The following is a 26,440-nucleotide window of genomic DNA, read 5'->3' as shown; positions in this document are numbered from 1 at the left end:
GAACCAAAGATATCTCGTCCACGTACAAGAACTCTGCATCCTGTCACTGTAGACACTTTCCCCATTTGTACTTTGATTACCGGAAAAAAGCGGCGTTCTAAGTGTCGGTGACTGTCGACTCTCCTCGCTACTAGCGCATATTTTGTCTGAGTTCGACAAACTGGTACCTACTTTGAACACTGACTTTTAATTGATTTGACTGTTTAATGTAGAACCTACTAGTGATGCTGCAACTCCAGTTAGCGCGTCAATCTGTGTAACCTCCGTCCCGTAACATAGCATAATTTGATTTATCAGCAAGTTATACAAAAAGTCTTTCCTGTTCCAGCGCCCCACGCTTTTACAATCAAATATTATAATTAAAAGCACATAGTTTTTAAACTTCAGCTCACAAATAGAGACAACTTGAACGATCCATAATTTATTTTTGGCTTTTACGTGCATTTATAAAAGCGTGTTTTATAGTGTTTTTTAAACTATTAATTTATTAAGTGGAGATAGTTGAAGGGATGGAGAGTGACATAGGCTACTTTTTGTCTCTTTCTAACGCGAGCGAAGCCGCGGACAATACTTCATCCTTGGGAATAAAATAGTACATTATTCTTCAGTACACGTAGTCGCAATGAGACTTTTAAACAGCAAATGTGATGAAAAAGATCTTATTCGATTCTTTTCAATAACAACAGAACTGGTAATCTTGACATTGACTTAAAGTTCGAATACCGTATAAAATTGCATGTTTTCTTTCCAGCAGCTAACAGTCAGCATTCAGATAAAAGTATTTTTAGAGTTGCTAAAATTGCTTCAAAACAAATAGAGGATAGAACAAAGGATTATTTTTGTTTCCATTACAAGTTATAACTCGAGTCAGTGAATATCACGCTGTCTGTTTGATAGCGTAGTTGGAGAGGATATGAATTGAATAGTTTTTGGAAGGAAAGTTTAATTTTACGTAGGTATCCGAAGTTAACACATTCACCAACATAAACGGGTCTGTGATGCGTATTATTTTACTTGTATCAATAGTTCAGTGTCGTAAAATAAGGCCGAATTCAAAGGTTTGTTTATGTATTTAATCTCTAGTATGTACTATCAGCTGCAAAAGTGCATGGCGAATTTATCAATGAATTCATTCATAATATCTCCATGCACTTTTGCAGCTGAAAGTACATACTTCAAAATAATAATATTAGTCTAAAATGAAAGTACCAATCGAGGTGTACGGGAGCTTACTGCTCCATTCTAATTCTAATTAATCAAATATTGTCTCTCGCAGAATGTCAGCAACCAGCGACCGTTAAAATCTAAATATATAAAAGAAGAAGCTGACTGACTGACTGACTGACATATCAACGCACAGCCGAAACCGCTGGTCCTAGAGATTTCAAATTTGGCACGTAGGTTCCTTATATAGTGTAAAGGAGCACTAAGAAAGGATTTTCCAAAATTCACCTCCTAAGGGGGTCAAATGGGGGTTCAAAGTTTGTATGGGGAAACAAGATTAGTTTGACTATTTTATACGAAACTTCACAGGAAGATTCCTTAAGACATATGACTGAATACGTGTTTCAGGTTTTTTGAAAATTTAACCCCTAAAAGGGTAAAAAGGGGGTGATAAAGTAAAAAAATCAATATGGGTATCGTTTTTATGGTTTATCGGGTCGCTGATCACGATAAATACAACGTTTTTAAAATCTAACGAGGCGGAAGTGAAATACCTTCTCCCCTGCTGTGGTGCAATGGGGTTTAAATATCAAAAAAATATATAAAAGAAGATATTGACTGACTGACTGACATATCAATGCACAGCCGAAACCGCTGGTTCTAGAGATGTCAAATTTGGCACGTAGGTTCCTCATATAGTGTAGAGGAGCATTAAGAATGGATTTTTCAAAATTCGCCTCCTAAGGGGGTCAAATGGGGGTTCAAAGTTTGTATGGGGTAACAATGTTAGTTTCACTGTTTTATTCGAAACTTCACAGGAGGGATCCTAAAAACATATGACTAAAGACGTGTTTCAGGTTTTTTGAAAATTTAACCTCTAAAAGGGTGAAAAGGGGGTGATAAAGTCAAAAAACTAATATGGGTATCGTTTTTACGGTTTATTGGGTCGCTGATCACGATAAATACAACGTTTTTAAAATCTAACGAGGCGGAAATGAAATACCTTCTTCCCTGTTATCAAAAAAAATATATAAAAGAAGAAACTGACTGACTGACTGACATATCAACGCACAGCCAAAACCGCTGGTCTTAGAGATTTCAAATTTGGCACATATCTAAATATATAAAAGAAGAAGCTGACTGACTGACTGACTGACTGACTGACTGACTGACTGACTGACTGACTGACTGACTGACTGACATATCAACGCACAGCCGAAACCGCTGGTCCTAGAGATTTCAAATTTGGTACGTAGGTTCCCTATATAGTGTAAAGGAGCACTAAGAAAGGATTTTCCAAAATTCACCTCCTAAGGGGGTCAAATAGGGGTTCAAAGTTTGTATGGGGAAACAAGATTAGTTTGACTAATTTATTCGAAACTTCACAGGAAGATTCCTTAAGACATATGACTGAATACGTGTTTCAGGTTTTTTGAAAATTTAACCCCTAAAAGGGTGAAAAGGGGGTGATAAAGTCAAAAAATCAATATGGGTATCGTTTTTATGGTTTATCAGGTCGCTGATCACGATAAATACAACGTTTTTAAAATCTAACGAGGCGGAAGTTGAAATACCTTCTCCCCTGTAGTGTTGCAATGGGGTTTAAATATCAAAAAAATATATAAAAGAGGATATTGACTGACTGACCGACATATCAACGCACAGCCGAAACCGCTGGTCCTAGAGACGTCAAATTTGTCAAGTAGGTTCCTTATATAGTGTAGAGGAGCACTAAGAAAGAATTTTCCAAAATTCACTTCCTAAGGGGGTCAAATGGGGGTTCAAAGTTTGTATGGGGAAACAAGATTAGTTTGACTATTTTATTCGAAACTTCACAGGAAGATTCCTTAAGACATATGGCTGACTACGTGTTTCAGGTTTTTTGAAAATTTAACCCCTAAAAGGGTGAAAAGGGGGTGATAAAGTCAAAAAATCAATATGGGTATCGTTTTTATGGTTTATCGGGTCGCTGATCACGATAAACACAACGTTTTTAAAATCTAACGAGGCGGAAGTGAAATACCTTCTCCCCTGTTGTGGTGCAATGGGGTTTAAATATATAAAAGAAGATATTGACTGACTGATTGACATATCAACACACAGCCGAAACTGTTGGTCCTAGAGATTTCAAATTTGGCACATAGGTTCCTTATATGGCGTAGAGGAGCACTAAGAAAGGATTTTTCAAAATTCTCCTCTTAAAAGGGTGAAATGGGGGTTCAAAGTTTGTATGGGGAAACAAGATTAGTTTGACTATTTTATTCGAAACTTCACAGGAGGATTTCTAAAGAAATTTGACCCCTAAAGGGGTGCAAAGGGGTAAAGTCAAAAGCACAATATGGGTATCGTTTTTATGGTTTATCGGGTCGCTGATCACGATAAATACAACGATTTTAAAATTTAATGAGGTGGAAAAGAAATATTCTCCCCTGTTGTTGTGCAATGAGGTTAAAATATCCAAAATAGCCATAAGTATAGCTTTAGTTTTTATCTTTACTTCTGGTTCAAGAGATTTCAAATTAACACGGAAGTTCCTTAGAGGAGCACTAAGAAAGGATTTTTTATAGTTCACCTCCTAGCATGATAATTTGACAGGGGCAAGGACAGGGACAGGAACGGGATAGGGTTAGGGATAGGGTTAGGGATAGGGATAGGGATAGAGACAGGGACAGGGACAGTGACAGGGACAGGGACAGGGACAGGGACAGGGACAGGGACAGGGACAGGGACAGGGACAGGGACAGGGACAGGGACAGGGACAGGGACAGGGACAGGGACAGGGACAGGGACAGGGACAGGGACAGGGACAGGGACAGGGACAGGGACAGGGACAGGGACAGGGACAGGGACAGGGACAGGGACAGGGACAGGGACAGGGACAGGGACAGGGACAGGGACAGGGACAGGGACAGGGACAGGGACAGGGACAGGGACAGGGACAGGGACAGGGACAGGGACAGGGACAGGGACAGGGACAGGGACAGGGACAGGGACAGGGACAGGGACAGGGACAGGGACAGGGACAGGGACAGGGACAGGGACAGGGACAGGGACAGGGACAGGGACAGGGACAGGGACAGGGACAGGGACAGGGACAGGGACAGGGACAGGGACAGGGACAGGGACAGGGACAGGGACAGGGACAGGGACAGGGACAGGGACAGGGACAGGGACAGGGACAGGGGACAGGGACAGGGACAGGGACAGGGACAGGGACAGGGACAGGGACAGGGACAGGGACAGGGACAGGGACAGGGACAGGGACAGGGACAGGGACAGAACAGGGACAGGGACAGGGACAGGGACAGGGACAGGGACAGGGACAGGGACAGGGACAGGGACAGGGACAGGGACAGGGACAGGGACAGGGACAGGGACAGGGACAGGGACAGGGACAGGGACAGGGACAGGGACAGGGACAGGGACAGGGACAGGGACAGGGACAGGGACAGGGACAGGGACAGGGACAGGGACAGGGACAGGGACAGGGACAGGGACAGGGACAGGGACAGGGACAGGGACAGGGACAGGGACAGGGGACGGGGACGGGGACGGGGACGGGGACGGGGACGGGGACGGGGATGGGACGGAGACGGGGACGGGGACGGGGACAAGGATAGAGATAGGGACAGGGATAAGAATAGGGATTGGGGTCGGAATAATCGGTCGGCAATCGATATCTAGGCAGTGTAAAATGCAGGTGGCTCAGTGGGAAGGGATTAGTAAGTAGGCATCGGCGAGTATCCTGCATCTGTAGACTGTAATAACTATTACATTCAATGTGCTGTAAGAAGATCGTTGTTTGCTTGCCTTTTATATGTTTACGTTTGCAATAAGTATAAGCAAAATGGAAAAAATTGTAAGCGATAATGCAAGAAAGTACTTTTTACCCTACCGACCATAGCGTCGAGATACTGGCTATGTGGGTTGTATGAAGTTTCCCCAGTATAAATATTCATATAGGTAAAATACATACATATTCGTACCTACTACCTACGCTGTGGTCGCTGTGTAACAATTCTACAATCATTGCAAGAATTTCTTTTAAAACAATAGTAATATGTGTAAGGTACAGTCGGCCAAAAAAGTGGTTTACCACTTTTCGATCAATAGAGTCGAAAAGTGGTAAACCACTTTCTTGGCTGACCGTACAGCAAATAGATCAGTTACAATGGCAGTCGAGAATTGCCCCGCTTTACCTTAATCGAAATAATCGCGGACAGATGTACCTACTTACAAAGAAACCTACGGATCCAAATGAAAATCTTATTTTTTGTAAACGTTTCAATAAGAATACTTTTATTACGCGGGCGAAGCCGCGGGTAAAAGCTAGTACATGAATAAAACCACCCAATAACAATTTATTTTTAGGTAGTTTTAGTTTATTTCTTTAAGTTTTATTTTGTAAGTAGGTTATTTTCATAAACGATTGTTGTTTTTTTTTAAGTATTAACTAAATAAACATTTTATACACCCAATAACAATGATCAGTATATTAGCTAAACAATCCCGCTACAACAACAATGGCTAAAACAAGGAGAGAGCTAGTGAGGACGCTAGATCCACCGGCGTACGGATCAGGATCATACTCGTAGTCAATCGTCCGGCTGCGTATAATTTCTCTGTACACGAACGCTGACTTCCTGGGCGTTCGGGTCCGGTTCGGGTCTTGGAAGTCCACCTCGTACAAGCCGAAACGGTGGCTGTCAAAGAAACAATTTATTATAAAATTGTACTTATAGTAGGAGGTAGGGCATAGCGAATGATATTCCGCTTTGTGTGGTAGGGCACAGCACAGCGGATATCGTCTCGCTCGAATCTAGAGCAGAGCCCAACTGGGGTAGTACCTCCGCCTTACAGAAGACCGCAGCCAAATAGCACTAGACCCTACTCATAGTGTTGTGTTCCTGTCGGTGAGTAAGGCTGCCAGAGCTCAACGAGGGTGCGGTGTGCTGATGACGGGAGGACTTACGGAACTAACTTGTTCCGTTTATTGTCCTTTGAGTCGTCGGCAACCCGAACCCTCCTTGGAACTTGTACACTCCTTTTTGCTGTGTACTTAACACAGCAAAAGGGAATGTACAAGTTTCTAATGGGGTGGCAACGCGCATGTGACACTGTTTGAGTTGCAGGCGTCCATAGGTTACGGTGACCGCTTTACATCAGGCGGGCCGTATACTTGTTTGCCACCGACGTAGTATAAAAAAAAATATATATATATATATATATATATATATATAATACAATGGAGGCGTCAACTTCGTTTGATAATGTAGGTGCTTTTTAGATACAATTTAACAGAGGTTCTGTATACATATTATTGGCACTTCAAACGTATATTTTTAACGCTTATTGCACTATACATTACGTTAATGGCCCCATTATATGTAAGTAAATAAATTGTATACATATCTCAATTGTTTTTGTTTATCACCGCAGTTTGTCACCGTCATTTGCACGCCCAACCTTCGCTAGCACCCTTACATATAAACTCTGTGAAGTGGTCATTTTTTTCTGCAGCTGATCTATTAATTAACATAAATTTTAATATGATCTTTTCGATTATTAATACCAAAATGATAAGATATAAAATATTTTTTCGGTATTACTTACGAGTAACCGAAGTTCCATTCGAAATTGTCCATTAAGCTCCAAGCAAAGTATCCATGGACGTTACAGCCTGAAAAGTAAATGTTGGTAATTTCTCATCTGTGAGATATAAATAGCTGGATCCCTTTTCTGTCATAATGTGACAGTTAAAAACCGTATTAAAATTATTTAAAAGTTTTCAAAAGACGCTAAGTAATTACTTTTGCAAAACATGGGTCTGCTGAGCCGCATTGTTTCTTGAACTAATTTTCACGTTTTGATTTTTGCAACAATCGTAGCAAAATAATTATTTCTGCCTAACCTAACCCTATGCATGCAAATTAGGCATTTTACAAAAAAAAAAAAAACGATTAGGCAAGATTACGTTACGTCTAAAATTATACGCCTACATAGTTAACGTGACTGCTGGCGGTACCTTAGTTTGGGTTAGGTTAGTTTTTTATTGTTGTATTGTTTTGTAAGTGTTTTTATACTGTCAAAAGTTTAACCTAACATTTGAAATGAATAAATAGAGTATAATGTCCATCACTGGGTCCTATTCCATTACTGATACCGTCATTATATGTATTACGACGAGGCGTCCTCAGTAGATGCTGCACGGGAAGCATGGTCGCGCGATAGACGATAAAATATCAGGCCGTCCCTATCGCAACTTACAAATAGTGCGATAGGGACGGCCTGCTATTTTATCACTTATCGCGCGACCATAATTTCCTGCCTGGAGATGTTTACGGTCCGAGATCCCGCAAGTGACTCAGTTATCAGGGATTTGATTCCATCAATTATAAATAGAAGTAGGTATTTACCATCAGCCAACGCCTCAAGCACGGCTCTAAGGTAACTCCTGTAGTAGGATACCCTAGTGGGGTCGTTCAGGCCTGTTGTAGTTGATACTCCGTTCTCAGCTATGTACACCTCCGGGTTGTCATACGAGTCCTTTATGTGGACGAGGAGGTGGTGCAACCCTGGTCCGTGCTCCTGTAATAAATCAATATTATAGGACATTCTTAAATAATTATTAGATTAGTCCATTATCCATTATACAAAAGAGGAAGCGTAAGGCCTCGATCATGGATAGCTGCCTTAAATAAGGACATGGACGATGAAAATGTCACATATGAGACAACCCGGGACAAAACGCCCTGGTGAAGAAGGTTCTTAGAAGAACCGACCCTAAAATATGGGAATAACGTTAGGAAAAGATTAAGAAAGAGAGTGGGCGGGGGAGGGAGAGAGCGATATATTCCATTACACATTTAATCTTTTTTTCTTATTTTTATTTCGGGAACCAGTTCCTAGGGATGTTTGAGCAATTTTATTGCCCACTCAAAAAATCTTTCAACTATTAAAATCTTTTTCGACCATCTCTATCACGGAGCTATATAATTGGAAGCAGAAATTATCCACCACTCTTTTCATAAATATGTAGGTGTAGTTTGATTTCTCATTCGAATTTATCTTTAAGTTACAATAATTATGTTAATAAGAAAACATAATGATAACATGAGTAATAAAAGTCTTGTAATTTTTATTATATCTGATAAGACTTGTTTTCGATAGTTATCATTATTATCTTTAGCGATAAAAGCAATCTTTAACTTCTGATTAGCAGAAACGTCTGCAATCGATGCCACTAGGCTTAGAATAAATTTAAAAGTGGAAAATGTCTGCCTTGGGTGAGACTTGAACTCACGGCCTCTGGATCGATACTCCAGCGCTCTGCCAACTGAGCCACCAAGACTTCAACCAAGCCAGCGAAATTTTCCACTACTAAAAAAAATTAATAAAATTAATAAAAGCAATCATTCGCTACGCCTACTTTTGCTGTTTTGAAAGTTTGAGGATCAAATTAATTTAAATACTCTTACTTACCCTGATCCAAGGAGCGTGGGTACTTGGCCAAGACTCATCCATATAAGAATCAGCAAATGTATCATCGTCCGTCGACGGTACATCGAACATTCCTATAACAGAACTATTCCTATACACATATTTGGTGAAATAATGGTTGAGTCCTAGGAAATCAGCGGTGCCTTTTATATAGTTGATCTGATCTTCGTCAAAGCTACGCAGTCTTGAGGAGTTGTATCCTTGGGCAGTGCTAGCGGCTGCCACTCGGTGTATCAAACGCTGAGGATAGTTTCCAGATTTTGAGAAGATCGGATGCATGTATTGACCGAACTGTAATACAAAGAAAACCTTAAATCAATAGTTAACTGTACGGAAAAGACAACAAATGGGGAAACTGTATTTGTATACTTATTTTAATAAGGAGAGATAACAAGACAAGACGAGAAGTAAAAAAAAACCCAAAGGAAAGTCGAAATAAAAAGAAAAAGAGAAGTTGTTGAGCAAAGGGAAGTAGTACAAAATGTAGATTTTGCAATATACACAGTTGTACTAAGTGTAGCCGAAGAATGTCCCAAAACGTCATTAGCATGAAAAAAGCTTATACAACTTAAACGATATAAAATCCGCCATCACAAAAGAGACTATCCTGTACTTACCTGGAAGGCTAAGTAATCTTTAGCCGCCTCAATGTCTTCGATCGAGTCTGAAGCGGGATACACATATTCGCTATTCAAATCAATTCCAACTTTACCACCTTGCGTGCTTCTAAACTCATCATTGTATATATGGTAAGCCCTGGCATTCGCCAGCAGCATATTTCTCCCGCACTCATAGAATCCAACGCCTGGAGACCTTATTTTAGGAGCATAGACAGCGTAACCGTAGCTGAAGTAGCAATGGACCCACGGCTCATTTATTGTCATCCAGAACTTAATGCGATCACCGAAGTTTTCAAACACGATCCGAGCATAGTCTGCAAACCAGTCGACTATCTCCTCATTTAGCCAACCACCGTGTTCCTGGAGAATTTGGGGCAGGTCCCAGTGGTAGATGGTTGCAAAGGGAACGATATCGTTCGCTAAAAGTTCGTCAATGAATTTATTGTAATGGTCGATGCCGCGTTGGTTGATGTAGTGTGCTCGGCCGAATGGAAGGATTCTCGTCCAGGATATGGAAAACCTAAAAGATTAATTTATCGGTAGAGTAATCTTCTGTTTGTAGGTGTAATTAGATTGTAAATATTTAGGTAAATAAGTAATTGTTATGGAGACCTTTGAATAACCTACGATTGAAATCACACCCACGGTACCTAATACACATTAAACTTAAAAAGAGAATCTATACAAAGCAAATAAACAACAATTTGTACAAATAAATTAACTATAAAATGAAAACGAATCACACTGCCTCCGACAAAATTCGTAGCCTCTGTTGTTCATTTTGTTTTTATATAACAAATTGATATCTCATCAGTAGGCTAGACTGAATAAAATATTGTAAAAAATAGATAAATATTAAGGATTCGTATCGAATTCTTATTTTTCGGAGCGTGTCCTTTTAAATTACCAATTTAATTAAGTCCGTACCATCTGTTACCAACAAATTTGTTTTTTAATGAAATGACATTGAGACGTAAACAAGCTCGCAAGTGTAAATTACTTACAACTATTGAGCGTTAGCGATGTGAGTAATGATATCATGACAATAAGAATTACATGCAATAAGTTGAAAGGGATTTCGGAAATGTAACGGTACTTTGTATCCATGTGGAACAATGATTCGTTAATAAGTGTTAAGAATTAAACCTTAAAATACTTACAGTGATGAGATTCTACATTAATTCTCATTAAAACACATTTAAACGATTCAGGTTAATATCTGAATGTAAAAGTACCAGTGCTCGACACTCTGATGCCCAATGGACGTCCATCTGACTTTACTGACAATTACTCAAGATTGAATCGTCATCCACTGGTACACTGTCCATTACTGGTACAAGCCTTACCTATAGTGCGACACGCCTAACTCCTTCAACATTTCGATGTCTCTCTTGTAGTTATAATAAGAGTTAGCGGCGACATCTCCGTTGTCCTTGTTCGTGATGTGTTCTGGATCCGTATGCACTAGGTGGTCCCATATCGACGGACCTCTGCCTGAAATGCCAATAGCTATTGATGCATTTTTGAGGAAGTTTATTTTTATTATTAGTTAAAAGATTTTTGATAAAACGCTTTCGATCGGGCAAAAGCGTACTGGGTGGCTAGCCGAATGGCACAATCGCTCACGGTGTCGTTTTCTAAATTGAAAACGATCGCTTTCGTTTGGCGTCGGAGTGCCATTCGGCTACGGGGCCTGATCGCTTTGGTGTCGTTTTTAAAGAAAACGAAGTGTCGGAAGTTACGGCCTGCCTGGTCAAGCGTCAGTCATCCTTAACATACCACTCACACTCTATTTAATACAAAAAATACTAGATATTTTATAGATAACACATAAATAATAATAGTTTCACAGTTGACCAAATATAATGTTCCACCTTCAGAACCTATGAAAGTAATAAAATAAATCATTATACTGATTACTCACCATCAGCATCCCATGCTCCTTCTATCTGGTAAGCGGCCGTGGCAGCACCAAAGATGAAGTCGGGAGGAAACTGTTTAGATGGCAGCGTTTTGATTATTGTGTTGGCGGCACTGATTGTTAGGGCCCAACTGAAAGATATAATTCTTTACTTAATACTTAAGTAAACTTGAAAGGTATGATCTATTTTTTTTTAATTTTAGAAACCATTCCCGATTTGTTTTACTTTTTATAGACTTACTGGTGGCCACAGACTAAAGCGAAGGATGATGGAGCTTGTTCAGAGGAAGGCTGTTCATCCTTTGATTTGAAGGTTGCGGGGTTATAATTTGGAAAATATTATAGACTAGACGCCGCCGGGAAAAAAATCCATTCCTTGGCAGTGCCTATTAGAATATAAGAACCTAAGAGCTTTATGAGAATTAGTGGATTATCTACTAATATAGCTAGGTAAAGTATTCGTATAGTGACATTTCTGATTTTTACGGTTACCATAGACGGCAATGCATACCAATCAGTCCGTAATCCGTATCTACTCGTATTTGAGGAGCTACGCATAAAACGACGGTTGTCAACAATATGCCAGTCAGAAGTCGCTGCCAGATTGTTAGTAATCCCAAAATCACAATCCAGAAAAAGGTAAAAAGTGCGATCATTCACTCAGTGATTTTCTCAAACACACACACGTGCACATAACACGTCAATATAGTACATGGCTCCATGGTACACATACCATATAAAGAACACTAAACGACCCATTGTAGAATACATCGCGCTACCACCAACTCACTGAGACTAGGGTAAAAAATACTTGTTATCGTTATATTAGATATTATTCAATAATGAGAATGAGCAAGAAAATTACTTTTTTTCAATTGGCCAAGTGTGATTTTGTCTAAGGACGGTGGATTCCATCCGCATACTTACATTATCATGTAAAATACCTTCGAGCTACGATATCTCTATAACATTATATCTCTACTCCGGGCCTCTTACTCCGGGCGTACTACTTGTACAGGTACAAATTATATTCGTTTTGAACTCTTATAATGCCTGATTTAGACGGCGTGCGAACTCGCATGCGACTTTAGTTACATTGCGGGCTGTTGAGGTTACATACAATTTTGTATAGCCATCAAATACCGCAATGTAATAAAAATCGTATGCGAGTTCTCGTACCGTCTAAATGGGCCCTAAAAATAAAATAAAGTTGCTTCTAAGTCTTACGGGGCTAGGTCTAATGTGAAACATACAAATTGTGTATTTTTGTTCGAAGTAAAAGATTTTTCTTAGGTTTTTTAATTGCGTAAATTTTTGAAATAGAAATTGTGTAATCGATCATACTTATAACAGTTAATTATAGTGTAAAAAAGTCTTTCAACATAAAAACTGCTGTTAATCGTAAGATATTTCTGTTAGTCAACTATAAAACTTTACTCACATTTTAAGTAGTAGTACAATAGGTAGTTTTTGCATAAAATCCTGTAAAGAGAATGAATTTATAACCCCTTGTTTGTTATGATTCGTTTGCACGTTCTCCTTAAAAAATATTTAAAAAATTAAATAAATAGGCTGGGGAACCCTAAAACAGGTGTTAGTGACTAACTCAACATGATAAACTTTATGCCAAGATTTTTATTTTTATCAACAAATGTATTCCAGCAATTTGATAAGTTTAATCACCTAATACCTACTCACGGCTGAAGTCAAGTTTATCTACTTATTCACTTTTTTATAATGGAATAAAACGTACTATTAGCACTTTAATATTTATTGATGCATATCTATCAATATCTAACAAGCATTTAATTAAAGACACTATATCGATTTAGAAGAAATTATAACAATATTTTATCATGCACCTATTATAGACAGCAGCGCCCCAGTAATGGACAACGATGATGTTAAATTTATATTAATCAGAGTTTACTTTCTAGAAATTTATAAATTAAATGTATCGATAATTCATTTTATTAGTCGACCGAGCAAAGATGAATGTGTCCGTTTTACCTTGGATAAAAATTTCTGATCCAATTTTTCGTTAGTGATGATATTTAATAATTACGTATTTTGTTAAATATTTAGTGGTCAATTTAGTCATGGGGATTTGCAAGATTCTAGATTCTATAGTCATTTCTTTGAAATAGGCAAACGCAAAAAGCTACATACATATAGTACCCATGCATAGTGTCATACTATAACTCCAGACGGAAATATTAAAATTTGTCAGTTTTTTTATATTTAAATATTGGTACATACGTGTTTGGTCTATTCCAGTTATATTATGTTTTTGATATAATATGATAACAATTTTTATTTATTGTTCTATTGCATATTATCAGACGATTAAATAGATATGTATTTAACCTAATACAAATGATAATATATTATTAACACGTAATTAGAAAACAATAGTAAGTATTTTCAATACTACTTCCATAAAACTGTTGAAATGTATTTGAATACCTTTGTTACCTAATATCTTTGTTTTGAAGACACTGACAGCTCTCAATGAGCTTGAATATATGACTAAGCAGTTTTTTTTTATCTTAGACCAAGAAAATTGTAATAGTGCTCTCTCTCGATTGATTATCGATCGATAGACAGTGTGCGCAATTTAAGAATGTACCGTCTAACTCTTAATACCTACTTGTTATTTGAGTTGTAGACGTATTCAATCTCTCTTTAAAACCTACATCGTCTCTAAAATAAAATTCAAACACAAAGTAGATGATTCTGCCCTCAAAATTCGCCTCTAAAAGAATTTCGGCTTAATATTTTATTTAAAAAACCGGCAGGATTTAAATTGGAGCTTTTTAATTAGCTAAAGTTGATGTTTTCAAAAAAAACTTTTGTGTGCATATTTTAACTTACATTGATGAGGGTTGTGTGACCGAAGCCGACTTTTATACATAATATAATTATGTAGATTAATTAAGCAAACCAAACGTCAGCCATTGGCGAGCACACCTGAGACAGCAACGGACTTGAAAGTAGTCGCCGTGGCCGTATCGGCCGTGGAGTCATTATAAGCAAACCAAAAATTTGAGATGGACGTACTCGTACCTAGGGAATTAATTACTATCAACAAATACCTTTTCAGTACAGATGGTGTTTTATGACTGCACTAGTGCACAAAGTGGTCTATTGTTGTCAAGTCGAAACTTCAGAGGGCCATCTGCATCTGTCCTGAAAAACGTCGTACAATACACGTGCATTTTGTACTAATAGTGTCACATAAATAAATTCCCTTACCGGCGTCAATCAAAGGGATTTTGACGCTCATAAATTGGCATCATTCGCAGACTCGTGTAGCATGTTCTTAAGAAGTAACATACCTATCTATACATATATATCTATGTTGGTATGACTACAACAACAAATAAAAGAAAGGCTGAATAAAGATAAACAAACAATTCCCAAGTTTAAAAATATTTTAAGAACAATACACATTTTCCAATTTCAGAACCTTTCTCAAGAGTAGCGACACCCCGCCTTTACATGTCGAGAGCGCGACGCATACCCCCCGCTTAAAATATTTTTAAATATGTATGAGTCTCACGGGAGTTTTATAGTTAAAATTCCCAAGTTCATAAAAATGTCTAAGTCGCAATCTGTTGCTTCCACTCCATTGAAGATTAATGATTTCTTTGTTATAAAATAACTTTGCATCAAAATAATCATTTATCAAAGATAAAAAAATCTTCATTATAATGAAATGAAGAAATACAGTTAATTAGAGATTAACTTTTATTTAAATTGATGAACAGTTTAATAAAATATAAAACGTTTACTTTATTCAAGTAATCACTTTAGTATAATTTAGATTAACGGTTTCTCATCCGTTAGTAGCCAATCAAATTAATTAGTAATTGTAATGAATTACTTCAATCAGTACAGCTGGCGTGTAACAGAATCTAATTGTCGCAATCGTTTATGCTTCGTAAATCGTAGTAAAGTTCTCCCTATAACTTTCCAGTGGCGAGATAGAGCCAGACTGCGTTTCGATCGACACAGAGCGTCAACTATTGACACTTCGGCTATGCCGGCAATACTCGACACTTTCGTGCCAAATGGATGACACCCTTCTGTCAAATTAATTAATGACTAAGGTCCCGGTGCTGGACAGTTTCCCAATAAATGCCACTCTACTGGGACTGGGACACTGTCCAGCACTGGTACCTTAGCAATAGTAATAGTGCCTTGCACATAGGCTACCAATGTATTAGCGATAACGGTGAATTTTCGATATTAAAATATTGATAATCTTTTACATTTGTGTCATAAATAAATGTGGCAAAAATCATAAGTTGTACCTTACTTATTTTTACCACTAACTACATATCCAATATTAATAAACTGTGTTTACTCTATTTATTAAGATTAATTATATTTTGAAAGGAAACACGTATTTTATTTACAACATGACTTTTAATGACTGACAGATTTTATTTCATAAAGATTCGCCAAAGTACATTTGACAGATAGCTTTAAAGAGGTTTAACATACCGCCCACCAAAATATTTATTTTAATACATAGGTTAGATGTGGGGTTAGATAGTAACAAATGAACGCATTAACATAATAGCAACTTATGGCACAAACCTAATTGTAAAGAAAATTAAACATAATACATATTACTTGCACAATAAATAATAAAATAAAACGTAACATTTAATATAACTGTCCAGTATTAATCTGGAAACATGCATAAAGAAACACATACCTAACTGATAAACCATTCAACAACTCGTTGAGTAATAATAATGCATACCTACCTCATAGTGATATTGCAAAGTTAACCGCCCACCATGGACTCATAGGTCTCCATATCATTTACTTGGCAATAAAATTAATTTGGATAAAGGTCTCTTAATAACATTATCACCCTTACATTGTAACGTAACAACTCTGACTAAATTGTCCGCCCCGGGATGTAGTTCTTTAATTTTACCTAAAAGCCACTTGGCTGGAGGCATATCATCTTCTTTGACAATAACAATATCTCCTATACAGGGAGACTTCACAGTATCGTACCACTTATAGCGTTGTTGTAAAGTGTTTAGATACTCCACTTTCCATCTACGCCAGAAATCTTGCATTCTATTTTGTATGAATTGCCATCTAGTCAGCAAATTCACATTTCCTTCTTCATAGTTTATCCCAGGAACGTTGATTAAGGGTTCGCCAATTAGAAAATGGCCAGGTGTTAGTGGATTTAAGGTTGCTAATGTTTCGTCCATTTTACACAGAGGTCGAGAATTTAAGCAAGCTTCAATTTGAACCAATAATGTCGATAATTCTTCATATGTCATTTTTGTAGTGCTACTCACTCTGTTCAGATGTTTTTTCATTGATCGCACACCGGCCTCCCACAAACCGCCAAAATTTGGTGCTCTTGGTGGAATAAAATGCCAGGTAGTTCCATCGTTAGCTAGTAGTTCTGCTATTTCACTAGCCATATTTATTTTACCTTTTGAAAACATGTCTTTTAATTCTTTTGCCGCTCCTATGAAATTTGTACCATTATCGCTCCAAAGGTGTGCACAATGACCTCTCCTGGCTACAAATCTTCTAAATGCTGCAATAAATCCTTGTGCAGTAAGATCCGTAACTGCTTCTAAATGAATAGCTCGTGTAGACATGCAAACAAATAGGCAGATATATCCCTTTGTAGACTTATAACCTCTCCCCTTTGAAGTCCTTATCTGTAAAGGTCCAGCATAGTCGACACCACTATTCAAGAAGGCACGATGACACGTAACTCTTGAAGCAGGTAGCTGACCCATTAATTGTTGTTGTGTTCTTGCTTTGTCTATGATGCAAATTTTGCAATTTCTTGTAACCTGTCTTACTGCTGATTTCAAGTTTATTATCCAGTACTTGCTACGAAGGTATGTCATCATCTGTTGTATGTCACCATGTAATGTTTTTATATGAGCTTCATTTACTAATAATCTTGTTATATGTTGTTTGCAAGGAATGATGATAGGGTGCTTCTCATCTTCTGATATTTGTGCATTATTCAGTCGTCCCCCAACTCGTAGTAAACTATTTTCATCTAGATAAGGTCCGAGACTGATCAAAGAGCTTTTATTCTTTATTTTGCCATTTTCTTTTAGGTCTTCTATTTCTTGATCATAGACCAGACATTGATAATATTGAATACATCTGTGTTCAATATTATTGAGTTCTACAGCTGTCAAGAACCTTTCTCTGTTTGAACTGTCAGCATGGTTAATAAATCTATAACACCATGCCAAAACTCTCTTCAATTTTGACATGGATGAAAATCTTTCCCAAATTGGGTTGTCATCTAATCTAACATGGAACGTCTTCCTTAACTCGAGATCAGTATTTGGTATTTTCGTTCTTTCAAAATCGATATTCTGATGTTTAAGCCATTCTGGTCCCATCCACCATATATCACTGTTTGTCATCTCACTTGCGCTTACACCTCTTGAAGCGAGATCCGCTGGGTTATCTGCTGATGGAACATGCCTCCATTTGTCGTTATCGATGAGTTGTATAATATCTGATACTCTATTACCGACAAATACTTGCCATCGACTTGGTTGTGATTGTAGCCAAGACAACACTACCATTGAATCTGTCCAAGCATATATTTTATTCATCGAAACCTGTAGCAAATCTGACATCTCTTTTAAAAGTTTTGCTGTCAATACTGCAGCACATAATTCCAATTTTGGTATAGTCAGTTGTTTCAAAGGTGCTACCTTTGTTTTTGCTGCAAGCATACTAATATGTATCATATCATATTCGTCTGTCACTCGAAGGTAGACTACGCCTGCATATGCGATTGATGACGCATCCGCAAAACCATGAAGTTGAACATCTTTACAACGAGCAGTTATTTTGATCCAGCGTGGTATTTGGATTGATTTAAGTTCGTTTAAATCTTCTCGGTAATTTCGCCATTCTTCGACTACTTCAGATGGTAAGTCATCATCCCAGCTCAGACTATAAAGCCATAATCGTTGTATCATTACTTTGGCTGTAATTATTACAGGAGCCAACCATCCGAACGGATCAAATAGACTTGCAACTTCTGATATTATCTGTCTTTTTGTTGTTGGGATTTTAGAATTTGGTAAATTAACTGTTATTTTGAAAACATCTTCTTTTCTATCCCATGTAAGTCCTAATATTTTTATAACTTTATCTAATTTAATTTCAATTTTGTTTTCATGTTCTTCACATGATCTCCCGTTTTGGAGAAACTCGAGAAGTTCATCAGAATTACTTGACCATTTCTGCATTTCAAACCCGCCTGCTTTCAGTAAACTATTAATCTCTTGGCAGAGTTTCTTAATTTCCATCTTATCTTCATGTCCAGTCATCAAATCATCCATGTAAAAACTGTTTTTCACTACCGGCGCCGCAAGTGGGTAATTGTGTGCTTCATCATCAGCCAATTGATTTAGTGTTCGAACAGCTAGATAGGGTACAGCAGCCGTTCCGAATGTCACAGTAAGTAATTTGTAACTCTCTATTTTTTCGGAATTTGTATCTCTCCAAATGATCCGCTGTAAATCTGTTTGTTTATCCGTAATCCATACTTGTCGGTACATCTTAACAATGTCTCCAATCACACAGATTTTATGAGCTCTCCAGCGAATTACTAGACTTCGCAAGCCTGGCTGCAGTGTAGGGCCAATCAACATAGCGTTGTTTAAGGAGACACCATGAGAACCCTTTGCTGAGGCGTCAAAAACAACCCGTACTTTCGTAGTGTCTCTAGTTTCTTTGACAACAGCATGATGTGGCAAATACAGTGCTGCAGCATCTTCTTCAATTTCAGTTTTCTTCATATGTCCTAATTCCAGGTACTCATGTATAACCTTTGCGTATTCTTTCTTCAAATGCTCATTTTTCTCAAACTTTCTTTCCAGCTGTTTGAATCTCAATATAGCTTGCTGTTTGGTTTCTCCACATGATTTCACTGTATCCTCCACACTTCCTTTCAGTGGTAGGTGTACTATATATCTTCCAGTGTCATCTCTAGTTGTAGTTGTTTTGTAAATTTCTTCGCATAATTCTTCTTCTTTTGACCATCCTTTCATGTTTGTATAACCTTGTGTTTCAACTTCCCAAAATTTCTTCAAAAGATTGTTGTCTTCTTCTACTTGACGGATAACATGAAAGCTTGCATGTTTGCTAGGTCTGGAAGAAGTTGTATTAGTGTCACCTGTCACAATCCAACCTAGGCGTGTATATTGTGCTACTAAATAGCCCGGTCCCTTCATAAACCCAGATTCGAGGATTCTGCCATAGACCTCTGCTCCGAGAAGAATATCAACTCTACCCGGAATATTAAAGGTGGGGTCAGCTAAATTTAACTTTGCATCATCGAGTTGAGGCCACGGTTTACAATCTACTTCCCTAGCTGGTAGGCTACGAGTCACAGATTTAAGTACATATGCATTTACCTTAACGATGAAATCTGGCTCATACCTCGACGAGATTTGTAGTTCCACCCTGTTTTTTATACACACGCTACCATCTTCAATTCCTGAGACTACTCCACTAATTGACGTTTTCTTCAAGTTTAACATCTCGACCACTCTAGCTGTGACGAAGGATATTTCGGAGCCTGGGTCAATGAACGCTCGACACATTTGCGGCTGACCATATTTTGATGCTACATTTACTAAGGCAGTAGCCAGCATAATGTTTTTCTCAGTTGCGTCCTCGTTTGGTCTAACGTGTGCAACTACTTTTGAGTCATCTAAAGTCATGTCAATCCCTTTGTTTTCGTGCATTTCTTCTGTAGGTTTCGAATCTCGATGTAGTAATGAGTGATGTCGTCTCTTACACACCTGGCATGATGATTTCTGTCTACATCGCCACACTGCATGATTGGGTATGAGGCAGTTAAAGCAGAGGTTGTTTTCCCGAACAAAGTTGTATCTGTCATCTAACGGCTGTTTCGCAAATTGTTTACAGTTGAATATGTAGTGGTCTTCTTTACAAAATGCACATTGTATTTCTGAACAAGCATCGCTGGCTGTAACGTGAAATGTCCTCGGGGTAGATGATTTCCAACTCTTGTTATCTGGTTCTACCATTTCTAAAGTTCTGAATCGGGTTTCTAGAAATGATTTCAATCTTTCGAAAGTTGGAAACACGGATGAATCTTCTCCATTTATCAACTCTTCCCAATGTTTATGGCTCTCAGGGTCCAGTTTAGAAACGATGATGTAAATTACAATGGCATCCCATTGAGATATCGGCAATCCGAGATTTTTCAGAGAGTTGAGACATTCCACGGACGTATCAAGTAGTTGTTTCAAAGCGGTGGCTGATTCCTTGACAATTGTTTTTTGGCCAAAAAATCTCTTAAAATGGCAATTGGCGATATATCTTTTGTTGTCATACCTTTTCTTCAAAATAGTCCATGCTTGTTTGTAATTTTCAGCGGTAATTGAAAATTGTCTTAATAGGTATTCTGCATCACCCTTTAGGTTAACCTTTAGGTAGTGCATGCGTTGCACATCATCTAAAGTGTTATTTTTATGTATCAAGGTGTTAAATAAATCGTGGAAAGATTGCCATTCCGTGTACTCACCGCTAAAGGTCGGGATAGTTATTCGTGGTAATTTAATATCATTGCTTGACGACGCCTGTACATTGCCTGAGCTAGTTTCAGTAATTCTGTTCTCTCTTGTTTCTTCATTCAACCTTTGCAAAACTGTCTTTAACTCGCCTTTGTATATGAAGTAACGTTCTTCAAACGTTTCGTATATGTCTTCGGTAAAATAGGATACTTTGGTTTTGTCTTCCTTTGAAACGGCCGTAACTAACTTTTGATGTATGGTTTTAAACTCCTTATAATTATTTTCCAACGTTTCCAGTCGCCCTTGTACATAACCAAAAGTAATTCGTTCCTTAGGCGACTTTTTAAAATTTGCGTGTGCTTTTTCTATTATTTCCAAGCTGTCTTGTTGAAGAGAAATAAGACTGATAAGTTTTTCGGCCGTCGACATGATCGATGTGAATTTTGAAAATTGTCTCTAAATTACGTAAGTATGATTACCGTGCACTGTTTCACCACTTTATTATTCACTAATTTTAACTATCCGGTTCTTTTTGGACCATGTTTACTCTATTTATTAAGATTAATTATATTTTGAAAGGAAACACGTATTTTATTTACAACATGACTTTTAATGACTGACAGATTTTATTTCATAAAGATTCGCCAAAGTACATTTGACAGATAGCTTTAAAGAGGTTTAACAAACTGTAAGCCAATGCCTATTGCCTAAAAAGACTGTCAGATAGCTAATAATCATTAATTTACGCCCCAACGCTGATCGGACTACAAAAACTGGCTACGGGTATTCTATTACCAATCATCAGGGATTCCATCGCTTACTGGTCCAGTTTAAATATAGGAGATGACGTGAGTGAAACCGGGGGCGCTTCATTTTCTATGACAGATAATGCTTTACAGTGTAAGTATAACGGCCCAGCCACGACATTGGTCTTAAGCGCGACAGCGGTAAGCGGCAGCCATACGTGCGAATGAAAAGTCTCATCGCTGTGTCTCGCTCCAATGTATGGCCGCCGCTCACCGCTGTCGCGCTTAGACCAATGTCGTGGGTGAGCCGTAAAGCTTGAGTGGACGCTCGGAGCGGAGCGTGAGCGGGGCGGGAGAGCGTGCGTCCACAATATGCAGCGTCGTCTCAGGCCCCGTAGCCGAATGGCATTTCTCCGACGCCAAACGAAAACGAAACGTAGTCCGGCTCTGTCGCGCCAATACGCAAGAGCGATAGGGATAGATATCTACGAGCGTTTCGTTTCGTGAGCGTTTGTGCCATTCGGCTACGCACCCAGGTGCCATAGCCGAATGGCGACGCGAAACGAAAACGAAACCCCGCGAAAGGTAGTCTGGCCCCGTAGCCGAATGGCATTTCTGCGACGCAAAACGAAAACGAAACGATGCGAAAGGTAGTCTGGCTTTGTCGCGCCAATACGCAAGAGCGATAGAGATAGATATCTACGAGCGTTTCGTTTCGTGAGCGTTTGTGCCATTCGGCTACGTACCCAGGACAGTGATACAATTTTTTGACATGCACGCCTCACTCCCCGCCCCGCTGTAAGCCCAATAAATAAGAGCGTGCACTCAGGGGCCCGTTTCTCGAAAGGTACAACAAGCCTTGTATTACAAGTGCGCGAACTGTCAAATCGTATGGGTTGTCATGGAAACACACTTGTAATACAAGGCTTGTACCTTTCGAGAAAGGGCCCCAGGCCTAACACTAAAAATCATACACAGAATTACTTTATACTGGTTTTCTTTAACCACTCGCCTCTTTCTCGCTGGATAAGCGATAAAACCATGACTAATGAGATATTAACGAGCCCTTCAATTTGCTTGTCTCTGGATTACCCACAATGTGTGCTGTCAAATGTAGACGGCTCTATGGAAATGTTCCGCGAATTTGGTAACACATTCTTTGTTTATTTTAATCTGATGTTCTATTAATAATTTAAAACCTGGGGGCCGATTTTTGAGTCTCACTGTCACTAAAATACCGGTTGGAAACGGTGACTTGCCTATTATTTTCAGTGACAATTTTTTGAATTCCAACGCGTGAGACTCAAAAATCGGCCCGCTGACCAGAAATAAATGACATTTTTTATTATAAATGGGCTTACTCTTGGCCACAGACTAGCCAAAGGCAAAGACGTGGCCTACGATGGAGTGAGCTCGCCCAGAAGATGCCTGTTAACTCTTGATTGAAGGTTGCCGGGTTATATGAGCACGGAAATATAGCCGCCGGCAAGGAATTCCACTCCTTGGCAGTGCGCATAAGAAAAGAAGAAGCAAAGCGCTTCGTGCGAATTCGCTGAATTTCATATCTACCAAGTAGGAATGGACTATTGTGAATAGGGCGCTGTTATTCTTATGTATCCTGGAGTGACAGTTCAGAATGAAGAAAATAATTCTAATGAAATTCGGCAACATGGCGCGTAGTGATATTCATATATTTCTGGTCAGGGTTTACTGACAAATGTTTTTGAAATATGCGATTCAGCTAAATATCCTATCAGAGATAAGATATTTTAGGTAAGTACTTTGATTATAACCGTAACTGTTTTTTACATTTAATTTGTTTGCTTACCCCAAAATCAATCAAAAATAGCACATCCGGTATCCCACCGGATAGTACGTCACTATCCGGTATCCGGCCGAATATTAAAATAAGGGCCAGATAGGCCGGAATCCGAATAGTAACCGAATATTCGAAGCATCTCTAATAAGCTAGTTTCCTACTAGTCAAATCAGCTTCTTTTTAAGAACTGTCAAAACGATTTTGTAATATGAAATACTGAGGAGTGACTCACGGTCAATTCAATTACTTTATATCTTTCTCTTTGACTTATTGAATAGAAATTATGTTTAAAAATAACTACTGTCCATATTTTCCTTCTAATTATTTGGTAGGTACTTTATTACGTGCACTGCATAAAATATTTAACGTTATCTGGGTAAAGGCATCTTACTGTCGATGGCGCTTACGGCGTTATGAGCGATGTTCGTGTACATTATACTACGCCGCGGGACGTAAGCGCCATCGACAATAAGGTCCCTTTACCCAGATAACGTCACATATTTTATTTTAAGTATAGAAAACTAAAACTATGGAAACGGATTAAATCGCGTATAATGAATTTAAAATTCATCCCGACAATTTTTTTGTCAATTTGTGTAGATTAATTGGTTAATTATTTTTTTTAACATAGTAATGGTAAATTTTTTGAATATTGTATAACTAGATTTATTAACCTAAGTGTCTGGTTCGTTAATATTTCTTGTATGTGGGTAGCTTTTGCACATTGTAATTTTTCCTCAGTCACCCGTTGACCACGAACGCTGTAAAGGGTTCGAAACGTCGGGATGAATTTTAAATTCATTATACGCGATTTAATCCGTTTCCATCGTTTTATTTCATGAGTAACTATCGCGGTAACCGAAGACAATATTATAGAAAACTAGCCTATTCTCTAATACACACTATAGACACGTAGTTCAAGCACGTACTTGCGTACATAACATACTAAATTTGAGCGAAATCGTAAGAGTTATTTCCGAGATCGCCCGTATATTTGCCTACAAACTGCTATGCAGTTTGGCAAGCCGGGTACTCACTAGCGAGCTGTAACTGTAACCGTTGCATGACCTGTTACCAAAAAACATAGTGTGTACGTGGTTCGCAAACCTCCTGCGAGCGGTACGCGTTGCTGCTCGCAGCGAGCCGATGTTTACAACGTACTCATTTCCGAATCTGTAACGTTACAGGTAACCGTAACCGTTACTGTAACCAAAACCATAGTGTGTACATGGTTCGCGAACCTCCTGCGAGCGGTGCGCGTTGCTGCTCGCAGCAAACCAATGTTTACAACGTACTCATTTCAGAACCTGTAACATTGCATGTAACCGTAACCGTTACTGTAACCAAAAACATAGTGTGTACGTGGTTCACGAGCCTGCAACGAACGCAATACGAGCGGCTCATAGTGAGCCGATAATTGTCGGTTTTTGCCGCGAATCAAAGGGCGCTCTCAGTGCGCTCGTGGACGTCGAGAAGAGAGGTTGTAACAATCCGCTGCGAACGTCAAACTTTTCATCATGAGTGAATGGTCAGAGGAGAAATTTAATAGCTTCTATTGATAGACTCCTACAGGGAGAAATGGAGAATAGTGTCCTGTAGACTCCTAAATTTATTAAATTGTATTCGAAATCGGTTGCACTCATTCGAGTGATTTTTTATAATGGTTAGAATTTTTTTTATTTTTCATTATTTACAGTAGATCACTTCTTTTCCGGTACATTCTCTGAATCCACCTTCTTCGTGGCCGATAGGTACCTATCATAAAGTAATGCATCTATAAATATACATATACATATCTGCTGCACAAGCGAAAGACACCTTCGTCCGACATTGTGGAGTTACAATCCAAAAATGCAGATACATCCGGCTCGTCATTAATTTTACAGTGATGTGGCCTTCTCGTACACACTAGAACCTGGTTACTGTATCTTTTTGGTTACAGTTACTGCTCACAAATGAGTACGCTCCAGGAAATGGATCCGGCGACGTCACGAGCCTGAACTGTAACACGCGTACACACTAGACCTCATTACTGTATCTGTTCGGTTACAGTTACGGCTCGCTAAATGAGTACGCTCGGGGTACTGGATCCGGTGACGTCGCGAGCCCGAACTGTAACATGCGTACACACTAGAACCTCGTTACAGTATCTGTTCGGTAACAGTTACAGCTCGCTAGTGAGTACCCGGCTGAAGATTTTAAACATGATTTGTGTAATGTGTGTTCTGTAATAAATGAATAAAAAATACCTATTTATAATAAAAAAATATATATATAGGGTGGCTCTTTCAAATCGGTCACTATTGGAAAGTCTGAAACTATAAGACACACGAAGATCTGTTCTTAGGAACCATGACATCAGTTTTAATAAAAAGAAAAATTACATTTTTTCTTTTTAGCTACATTGAGTCTAAATACATAAAAATTTTTGAACAAAACCCCCGACACCCGACTAACTCAGCTTTCAGACAATAAAACGAAATCTAAATCGGTTCATCAGTTCGGGAGCTACGATGCCACAGACAGACACACACACAGACAGACAGACGTCTCAGACAGACACGTCAAGCTTATAACACCCCGTCGTTTTTGCGTCGGGGGTTAAAAATAAGCCTGAACATTATATTTTATCGTAAAAATATTTAAGTACCTACTCTTCAGGGTAGCAACATAAAAATGGTTTATCGAGATAGACGTTGATAAGAGAGATTATATTATGAATTTTAATGTACAAGGAAAATTCATGGATTAAATCTTCGGTCGTTAACACCGGTTGTAGGTACTAATTATATTTTATCTCGGTGATAGGTGTTGTGTATGCACACATATAATAGTACATACGATACAAGTGGGATAATAGAAACGCACGTGTATCGAACGACGTTTTTCAGGGCATATGTTTGTGAACATATGTTGTGCTATTTGAAGTTTCAACCTAATTAGAAATGTACTACGTTCATATTATTAAATTAAAACGGGACTTAATCGCGTAAAACTTACGTTTTATATTTAACCCGACGTTTCGGACATGACATTACGTCCGTGGTCACGGGTAGACTGGCTGGGAGTTGTATCAACATCTTCTAGCTGTA

The 26,440-nt window shown here is 38.6% G+C and overlaps 1 protein-coding gene and 1 non-coding gene across 3 annotated transcripts; both read right to left on the bottom strand.

Annotated features, from left to right (window-relative positions):
- Window positions 1-5,642: 5,642 nt before the first annotated feature.
- LOC125238459 (myrosinase 1-like) lies at window positions 5,643-12,064 on the bottom strand. 2 transcript variants are annotated; one of them, XM_048145816.1, is made up of 8 exons: window positions 11,939-12,064; window positions 11,209-11,336; window positions 10,631-10,778; window positions 9,282-9,804; window positions 8,647-8,955; window positions 7,581-7,752; window positions 6,778-6,844; window positions 5,643-5,867 (listed from the first exon to the last, which is right to left on the bottom strand). In XM_048145816.1, exons 1-8 carry the CDS (start codon window positions 11,974-11,976, stop codon window positions 5,660-5,662), a joined length of 1,593 nt encoding a protein of 530 aa, XP_048001773.1. In that variant the 5' UTR covers window positions 11,977-12,064; the 3' UTR covers window positions 5,643-5,659. The 2 variants fall into 2 exon arrangements, with proteins under 2 accessions (XP_048001773.1, XP_048001772.1); XM_048145815.1 differs by lacking the exon at window positions 11,939-12,064 and adding an exon at window positions 11,717-11,888.
- On the bottom strand, window positions 8,443-8,515 carry Trnad-auc. The gene has a single exon. It is a non-coding gene; the product is annotated as a tRNA-Asp (tRNA).
- Window positions 12,065-26,440: the final 14,376 nt, after the last annotated feature.

The sequence above is a fragment of the Leguminivora glycinivorella genome, chromosome 23, assembly GCF_023078275.1.
Source record: "Leguminivora glycinivorella isolate SPB_JAAS2020 chromosome 23, LegGlyc_1.1, whole genome shotgun sequence".
In the NCBI taxonomy this organism is placed as follows: domain Eukaryota; kingdom Metazoa; phylum Arthropoda; class Insecta; order Lepidoptera; family Tortricidae; genus Leguminivora; species Leguminivora glycinivorella.
Note: the sequence above shows the minus strand (reverse complement) of the source record. Positions and strands in the feature narration are given on the sequence as shown.